The sequence below is a fragment of the Pseudorca crassidens genome, chromosome 10 (assembly GCF_039906515.1).
Source record: "Pseudorca crassidens isolate mPseCra1 chromosome 10, mPseCra1.hap1, whole genome shotgun sequence".
NCBI classification, from domain to species: Eukaryota; Metazoa; Chordata; class Mammalia; order Artiodactyla; family Delphinidae; genus Pseudorca; species Pseudorca crassidens.
In genome coordinates, this window is record NC_090305.1 from 14,001,865 (window position 1) to 14,011,451 (window position 9,587).

The 9,587-nt window shown below is 41.1% G+C and overlaps 1 protein-coding gene across 2 annotated transcripts in view; it reads right to left on the reverse strand.

The window, feature by feature from the left end:
• Positions 1 to 8,661, reverse strand: part of DEK (DEK proto-oncogene) — a 30,728-nt gene extending 22,067 nt beyond the window's left edge. Inside the window, exons 1-6 of one of the 2 annotated variants that reach the window (XM_067752090.1) lie at positions 8,377 to 8,661; positions 7,865 to 8,018; positions 4,494 to 4,595; positions 4,146 to 4,255; positions 2,698 to 2,792; positions 1,690 to 1,810 (exon numbers count right to left, since the gene is read on the reverse strand). In XM_067752090.1, the coding sequence (XP_067608191.1) occupies positions 1,690 to 1,810; positions 2,698 to 2,792; positions 4,146 to 4,255; positions 4,494 to 4,595; positions 7,865 to 8,009 (573 nt within the window). In that variant the 5' untranslated portion in view covers positions 8,010 to 8,018; positions 8,377 to 8,661. Of the gene's footprint in view, positions 1 to 1,689; positions 1,811 to 2,697; positions 2,793 to 4,145; positions 4,256 to 4,493; positions 4,596 to 7,864; positions 8,240 to 8,376 lie in introns of those variants that run through there. The other variant, XM_067752091.1, reaches the window with a different exon arrangement.
• Between the last annotated feature and the right edge of the window lie 926 nt (positions 8,662 to 9,587).

Genomic DNA, 9,587 nt, shown 5'->3' on the forward strand with positions numbered 1-9,587 from the left:
AAAGATATTTTTTTCTGATGAGACAAAGGTTATATTAATGAATGTGACTTTTTGACAGTGTTCAATGAAATGCGCCAGCATTTGGAAGATATGCATAATTCAGGGAACCAACATTTTCCAAATGGAGAGTGCATATTACAAAATATGCATAGGTAAAAGGTCCAAGTTTATTAACATGGTTTTAGATACATTACAACTAACCTTTAAGAACCTCCCCACTGTGGAGTTTTGGTGTTATATCAAAGGAGACTATCCATAATTAACTGAAAGGGTTTTTAAAATATCCTTCCTTTTTCTAGATACACAGCTGTGTGTGGCTGGATTTTCTTCATGTACTTCAAGCAAATCAATACATTGCAACAGAAGGAAATGCAGAAGCAAATGAGAAGAGAGCTATCTTCTCTTAAGACAGACATAAACAGATTTGCAAAAACAGAAGGCCGTTCTTCTCATTAAAATTTTGTAAAGTATAGTTATTTTTCATACAGATATTACTTTTGTTAACATGTAGTGAGCCTGTTATTTTAGAACTTTTCAGTTTTAATTCAGAATACAGTAAATATCAAAATAACCCACATAAACAAAAGCTCTTGAGGCCCTCATTGATTTTAAAAGGGTAATGGGGTCTTGAGACTAACGCACTTGAAAATCACTGAGGAAATGTTGAATATAAACATATCCCTCATATCTCAGGCAACTTAGTAACTGCTTCTGGGGAAATAGTGTTCAAACTCATCTTTTAAATAAATCAACTAGAACCCCTCCTCCCCCATTACCATATGCCTTCAGTTTGTGGCTGTATGACAAAAATATCCTTAAGTATCACTATCCAGCTAATGGTCAACAGGACCAAGAGCAGACAAAAATAAAGTCCCAGAGCTATTTTCTGATTTCTAATCTTAATGCCCTTCTCCCCTCACTGATGGTGTTCCCCTGAACTCCTAGGCCCTCTAGATCTCTTCCCAATTTCTTTCCTATCAAAATGAAAAAATATGAAAATATTTGCTAAAAGATTGAAAACAAACTGAAAATGCAAGGTCATATAATTAACACTTCAATAAACATTTTAACTCAGTGATGTCCTTTGTTACTGTTGAACAATCAGGGCAAACCTAATCCAGATTTTAGAAGAGTAGGGAAAACTGTAAGACTTTTACTTCCCTGTCCAGCTCCTGGGCTCTCTTGATGATTCTGGAAATACAGTTCAAGAAACTTCAAAGAGCCAGCTTTTTTCTGTCACTTTCTCATAACCTTATTCCAGTATCTAGTAAATATCCAGCTTTAATACACCATCTTGCCTTTCCTGATCTGATTATAGGTCGCACACTCTCCCTCACCAGCCCAACACCTCACCCTCAGCTCAACCTGTTTCTGTCCTTCAAGTGCCTTCTATATACATAACTCTGGATACTTCCTTTGTATTTCTGTCCCATTTGACATTTAGTTAACAATTATTTTTCTTAATCTTACATCCTTTACATCTGATAAGGGAGAACACATCCGTATGCCTTCTCTGTTATTTCTGTCATGAAATTGTTGCAGATATGTCAACGGAAGGCATATTCTTTGAATGTAAAAGATATTACTGAATGTTGACAGCAATGCTAATTAAAATGTTCCAGAAAAAAAGAGAATGGAGACACTACAAATAACTGATTTGTTACTGAAATAGTAAAAAGTGATCCTCACTTTGCCAGAAGGCTTTGGATGCATTAAGAAATTCAAGATCCTTTTCACCAGTTCACTATTTACACCTGATCGCTCCAAATCAAGAACCTCGCAGATGCTCTTTAACATGGCATTTCTAAATCTGAAACAGAAAATGGAAGAAACCAATGTGATTATGTAGGAAAGTTTATAAACATTCTCCACAATATAAAGATAATAGCTAACCAAACTGGCTCAGCCACAAATATTAAGAAAACAGCCAATGTTTCTCTGAATCTTAGAAGTACTCCCGATAATCTTGACTACTGCACAAAATACAACCAGATGTAATTATTAATAAATGGAAAACATCATTTACCAATTAAGTCTTAAAGGTGGTATGAAAATAAATTCACTTAGTTCACTGAAATATAACCTAAAGTTTTCAATACTATAAAATTCACAGACTTGTTAATTCTTCTGGCTGGTGACTGATTAAACAACACATTTTCCCCTGAGTATTCCTACTGACAATGTCTCAAAGAAGGTATAGGTAATGACCTTTAATACTTAGAGTTTTTAAACTACAAGTGACTTAACAAACAAAAACTCTTATAAGAATATATCATCACATTAAAAAAAAATTTTTTAAAGAATATATCATCTTGTTTGCATTAGAATGGAAATGATTTCTATCAAGTTGATTAACTTCAAAATAGTTTAAGTGGTACCTATAAGTGGGAGAACAGAGTGGCTGGCAGGGAACAGGAATGGAAGAGTTTTCACTACATTTCCTTTGGACCTCCTGAATTTTGGACTGTGTGAATGATTTACCTGTATCATTCTTCTAAGAAACAAAAATGTCTTTTGAGTTTTCAATAATCTTGACAGCCGCTATTTATCAGAAATAGTTAATACTTTATGATGACATGCTCTTGGAATTTAAAGCAAAGAATCGTCAGTCTACTGAAAATGTAAGGGCAGTTATATTTAAATGTTTAAAATTAAGTGTGAAGCACATTAACTATGATATTTATAAAAATAACTTACTTTTTCAACATTTCTTCCTTCTTTTTATATTGGATACTTCCTTTTTCAAATGGAAATCCACTGAACTGACCCACATTCTTCTTTAATGAGGACACCTGAAAATGTTTCTCCTATTATTAATGCTACTATTTATTACCCAGTAATGTACACAAGAAAAATTTCAAAGCCAACACCTTATTTTCACACCTGTCTCCACACTACAATATTGGTGTATTCAACATTTTTTCTTCACATTGGAAAACTGTATTTGCTACTAAAATATTAACATTATAAAGTGTTCAAACTCAATTCTTTGAAAATAACAATTTGAATTGAAATGAATTTCATCTGGGAATTTTTACTAGTAATTATAAAACCACAACTAAATGTTACCTGACAGCACCAGGGAATGTGGAAAGTTACTAAAAGGACAGCCTACTCCCTGGCGATCCAGTGGTTAGGGCTCCGTGCTCTCACTGCCAAGGGCCCGGGTTCAGTCCCCGGTCAGGGAACTAATATCCCACAAGCCGTGTGGTGTGGCCAAAATAAATAAATAACATTAAAAAATAAATGACGTCCTTTCCTTAAATAATACAAGTTGCTAATAATATTTCTTATTTTCCAACAGAAAGTCAGGGATTGATTCTTTAAAAAGAACAGAGCACCTCCAAAAGTTAATACCATTTAGCAGTAATGGGACTTGTGTAGATTAGATTGTTGTCAGGGTCGACTGAGGTAACACACATGAAAATAAATTTTACCATGCTTCAGACAGTCAAACAATGTCAAACTTTACTTTGTCCACTCACAGCTCAAAGTCTCCTCACTTATATGAAATACTGAAGTTGTGTGTACAGTATAGTAATTCAGTAAATGAAACACTGATTTATTCTAACACTGGCAAAAAATTACCACCTAATTTAACAGATATTTCCTCAAAATGAGATACAATATGCTGTAATCATTTATTTCTGAATGGTTAGAAACATCCAAAAAAGGGAGGTCCCTCGTGGTCCAGCGGTTAGACTTCGTGCTCCCAATACAGGGTGCCTGGGTTTGATCCCTGGTCAGGGAAAGAGATCCTGCGTGCCACAACTAAGACCCAGCACAGCCAAATAAATGAATAAATATAAATTAATTTTTTAAAAATCCAAAAAACAGATTTCTTCTAATACAGTTAAAAATCACTAAAATCATCATAATTTTGATTTCACAATGTGAAATTTTAGTTTGCCTTAAAAACAACTACAGTATGAAGAGCCCTGGATGTTAAAATACTAATGGCTAATATCCAGCTACATGTCCTGTGATAAGTCATTCAACTGTGTGTCAGCTGGCTCACTTGTATGGTATGGAGATTGATCTAGTTGATTGCTTAAGTCCTTTCCAGAACTAAAATTATGCTTCCATTGTGAAGTATTTTAACACATAAGTATACTACTAGGTAAAAGGTATAAAAAAGGTCTTACTGTGCCTGGTCTGTTGTAAAGCAGTTTATGTAGATTTCTAAGTTCATCCGTTTTCTTCTTACTCAGAAAAAAATGTATCCTTTCAATTTCACAAAGTTTCTGCCCCTTTCCTAGGAAAAAATACCATGTTAAAGTTAAATACCCATTATGTGTTAGAACATTTAATTTAATGAGAATTGTTTTTTACAGCATAATTTACATATAACTTGTTCTAATAGGGCAAATTAAATAGAATTACACCAGTTATATATTGCTACTTAGTAAACACTAAAAACTAATAAGCACTGCTATCCATCATTTTGTACATTTAGGCGTTTTCACTATAAAATGAAAGGAACATAAACTCACCTTGTGCAATTGTAAATGGCTCTCTTTGCAAGGAAGAGACTTGCATTGTCAACCTCTCTACTTTTTTCTTTTCCCTCTTGCCTTCCACGATGAGACTCTTTTCTAGAAATCAATTTAATACTTCTTAAATAACAAAAAGCTTAAAGAAGGTATTAACTTTATTACATAAACATAAACTCTTCTCCTGAGCATGATTTTGAGAAGTAAATGATACAACAGAGATGAAAATACGTGATAAGTTAATAGCGTCGCTGAAGTTTTTTAAAAGTAACATCTTACTTACCTGGCAACCCCACAGGGGAACCAGTTTTTTAAAAAAAAATCAGAAAGCAAACAAACTTCTATCCAGCTACAATTATTGCTATGGAAGTCCAGTCACTTTATTTGTGAAAAATCACCAAGGTACTCATTAAACCTACGATTTGACTAGACATAATTCTATTAATTGGGATTCCATTTACCGTACATCAGAAAACAGCAAGTTTAGATTGAGATTTTAAGAACTTCAAGAGATATTCAGGGCAAAGCAATAATTTAGTAAGCTGACAGAAGAAAAGCAACAGTAAGGCAGAGCAGCCTGGAGTTACTACGGCTAGGGTAAAATTCTACAAGTTTACATTTAAGGCAATCAATTGGGAGGGCATTATTTTGTAGTTCAATAAATGATGTTCATAATAATGGTCATAAAACCCTGTAAAAAAGTTTTGCAATGTTTAGTCCGTACCGCTTTTTTTTTCCTAAGCTAGGTAATATATATATTTTACAATTTAAACATTATGCTGGATTTTCTTTTTTTTATTTTTGGCTGTGTTAGGTCTTCACTGCTGCGCACAGGCTCTCTCTAGTTGCGGTGCGCAGGCTTCTCATTGCGGTGGCTTCTCTTGTTGCGGAGCACGGGCTCTAGGCCCATGGGCTTCAGTAGTTGTGGCTCGCAGGCTCAGTAGTTGTAGCACACGAGCTTAGCTGCTCTGAGGCATGTGGGATCTTCCTGGACCAGGGCTCGAACCTGTGTCCCCTGCACTGGCAGGCAGATTCTTAACCACTGAGCCACCAGGGTAGTCCCTAGGCTGGATTTTCTAAAACCCACTTACTTTCTGACTGAGATAAAGTCAGATAAATAAGAGGACACTATAGATTGCTGGAAGTGCTTCCACTCATTCACCTGCATGCCTATTTTGTGCCAAGTTGCACTAGATACTAAGGAGGCATCAATAGATTAAGAAACTGAATATTTCTTGAAAGAGATCATGTCTACTGGGGTCCGTGAGACACAAATATACTCCAAAGTAGATGATAACACACTTTAAGAAAGATATAATTGAAAGTTCTCTGAGTTGATAAAAGAGTAATTCTTTTTCGATTATGGAAAAAGGACCAAAACACTGGATCTGGCTTTGAAGGACAGGTAAGATTTGGAGACGTAAGGATCTGCCCATAAAGAATTAGTAAAAAGAAAGGGATTCCAGCAGGTGTACGCTGGCAATGGTGTGCGGCAAGGAAAGAAAGCACCCTAAACCAACGCTGGTGACCACTTCGCTTCCTTTCCCTGAGTGATGTAAGCCCTTTGCTTGCTGCTGATTACCATCTATAAGCTAATGACATTCCTGGTCTACCTCCAGTCCAGAGCCTTCTCCTGAGCTTCAGGCTGTCAACTGAACAGCTCCACTTCATGTCCTACAGGCACCAAACTCAAGGCATCCGAAACAAAAGTCATAATCATCTCCAAACTCACTCACCTTCATGAATTCTACCTTTCAGAAAATGGCAGTATTATCCACCCAGCTGCCAAAGACAGAAACCTAGGGGTCATCTTTTACAAGGCATCTCCTACCGCCCTTCCCCTCACTCCCCAAACCACTGCCAAGCTAAGTCAATTCACCCCCTTACTTGGCACAAATTTCAGTGTCTTGTTTCTATGATGCCTCAGTAGTAGAGTTAAATTTTCAGGGCCAAGTAGGATAAAAACATCCACAATTTCGACTGCTCCACAAACACCTCACATGAGGAAAAGGAGAACAGTAATAAATTAGGACAACTATAGAACTGCCTGGGGCTATTTTTTTTTTAATTTTCATGTTAAAAAAAAAATCACAATTTAAACTGCCATCCATCTCCCTAGCATTACTGTACCAGTCATTTATAGAATTTTTATATGACTTCTGTAATTTCTTCCTGATGTGAAGAAATTCATCATCTCGGTGGTATCCAAAACCAAAAATTCGAGGAAAAAGCGCTGAGAAAGTCTTGGACTAGTAGTGAGATACTGCGGCCAATTTCCAGTTATTATATCATGAATAATTTAAAAATAATTCATATTTTTCCTAAGCGTTTTTGTACTTAAACGTGGACATGCTTCCCCTTAGAGCACATACCACTTTAGACAAACAAAAGGCACACCGTGTAATCTCAACCCAGATTGTATTTATAAAAAGTGCTGACGGTAGACTGGTTTAGACTTAAAAAAAAAAAAAATTGACAGTGAAACCTGGGTTTGGGACAAAATCCTCAAACCTCTTCCCAAGTTTGGTTGAGCGGTAGTCAAATATTAAACAAACCTAGATTGGGCTAACACCACGAGAGAACGATAAGATCTGTGACACGGAGCTTTAAGTGGTTAGAAACATTTTAGGAAGCGGGCACACCTAAGGGGCACTGCCCCATGCATCCTGGATAAACTGACGCAGCATACCACTCAATTCTCTAAGGCTCCTCGGTTTCGTGCGTCCAAATAGGCTACTACCGCTCTCTCCCAACACCAAAACTGAGACAGCTCTGAGCTCTCATTTAACTTTCACAGTTCACTGCTTTCGTATTTAACTACTTTCTAAGGGAGCAACAGCTTTCACCGGTGTTTCCCCGTGAAAGTAACTCCCCTAAGCCTTTGAAAAGAACGTCTGCTGAAGTTCGGCAAATAAATTAAAACTATTAAAATATTTCCAAGACTCGTATTAATAACTTTTTCAAGTCTTAATATATGATTTCAGTTAGGACCCTACAATAACTTCAAAAGGCAAAGGACGTGTACTTAAATTAGCAAAAACAAAACATTACCTTAGGAACTCCCAAGGCTAGCAGTTTTAAAAAAACAGATCTGAAACTTACAAACTTCCTGTCAAATGATAAAATGTTATGAACTTCTCTGTTGCTGGCGAGAAGTAAACTGCACTGCAAAGTAGTAACAACGGAACGAGTAATTTTTTTTAAATTGGAATTCCCAAAGTTATTTTCTCTGCTACTGCTCAACACGAAAAACCCTAATTCCGCAAACATTCCTACTGAAAATCACTCCGATTTAGCGTCTCTAAGCGCAAAAACAGCCAGAAAACCGTTTTCGAGAAAATCGATCACTAGCAACGAGACTTCCTCCCCACCTTTCTCTTCCTCTTCCTCCTCCTCCTCGTCGTCCTCGTCCTCCTCTTCACTTTCTTCTCTCGGGCCGGGCATTTCGGGCTCTTTCTCGGACGCGGGCTGGGCGGGGGCTCCCTCTCCCTCCGCAGCAGGGCCGGAGGAGGACATGCTGTGGACCTGCGAGCGGGGAGGAAGCCACACGTCTCGGTCCCCTCGCCCCCGGCTGGAAGGACGCGGCGGCTCCAGCCGGCCGCCCCCGGGAGCCGCGGGAAACCTGACCGCAAAGTTGCCTCCCAGCGTAGCCGGGTCTGCTGCTCTCACTCCCCGGGGGCGGCTTCCCTCTTGCCCCGCAGGCAGTCCGGCCGTCCTGAGGCGGGAAAGCGCGGGCGCCTAGCCGCCCCTCCCACCGCCCGGCCCGCGCCGCCGGCCGCCCCGCGTCCCCTCCCCCGCCCCAGGCCGCCGTCCAAATGGCCGCGGCGGTGCGGGCGGGCCCCGCGCGCCCTCTCGGCCTGTCCTTCGCCAACGCGGCCCTCACCACGGGTCCCGGCCGCCGCGGGCCTGGCGCGCGAGGGCACGAAGACGCTCCGGGCGGTGGCGACGGGCACCGAGGAGGACGCGCGCGGACTGCTCGCTGGCGTGACGCTTGCGCCGCTCTCTCGAATGCCCAGAATCAACAAGATTTTCAAAATGGCGGTTCGGGAAGGAAAGCGGGAATGCGGCGGCCAATCAGGGCCGTGAGCTGGGAGTTGGCGCGCGCGGAGTGGGGGAGGCGGGGCGGTCCGGCGCCTCTGTGGGAAGCCCCGGCGGGCTAGGCTGGGGCGGGGGCGCGAGGGTGGCCCTGGCCGCGGGCGCAGGGGCCGCGCGCTCCCAGGCGGCCCCCGGCGGCGTCCGGCGTCTGGTCGGCGTTCTGCCTGAAAAGCGGACAGGCCGCTTCCCGGGCGGCGGGCGGGAGCGGCCGCGGGACCGGCGAGGCGGCGCCGAGCGGAAGAACGCTAGAGGGCCTGCATGTGTATTGTCTCCGTGGCTCGTTCCCGGAAAAGAGGAGCGGCCGCGGGTCCGCGAGGGGGCGGGCGGAGGGTGGTGAAGAAGTTTATATCCCGTGAAGTCGCTGCTACAGTATTTCCCAGAGGTTGAGGGGAATAACTAAGTGAGCGATCTCATTTGGGTCCCAGAGATCACGCTGGTGATGACTTCCGAATCTGCTGTATTTCGGAGGACCCCGTCGCTTGTAAGGTGCACCACAAGGGAAAAGCCCCTACCACGTTGAAAATTCACAGTCACCGGAGAGAAAAAGATTTCCAGACCTGTAAATGTAGGGGGAAATCATGTGTGTTAGTTATAATAGAGGAAATACGGTATCACCCAGTCCAGGCTCTTCTCCCAGAGTTTAGGCCAGCTCCGCAGAATCCTTTAAAACTCAACGTTTAAAAAAGTGAACACATTGCTCCCATACCCTTGAGTTTTCGGGCTTGCAGGTCGAAACCCTAGCAATAAACTCATCTTTTGGCTTCGTTTAAAAAAAAACAAAACACAACACAGTGCTTTCCCCCGCCCAAATGCTCCCCCTTACTGTATTTGATTCCCTTCATTCCCGACCCCCCACCCCGAAGTCCTCAACCACTGTCTGCCCACAGGATCCTTTTACTGGATGAATTTAACAGAAATATGATCAGTTAAATTTCCCTGAATGGACTCCGGTTTGTAAGGCAAAAGTTAGACATTTTCTTTGAATCTTCTTTTTTCCTT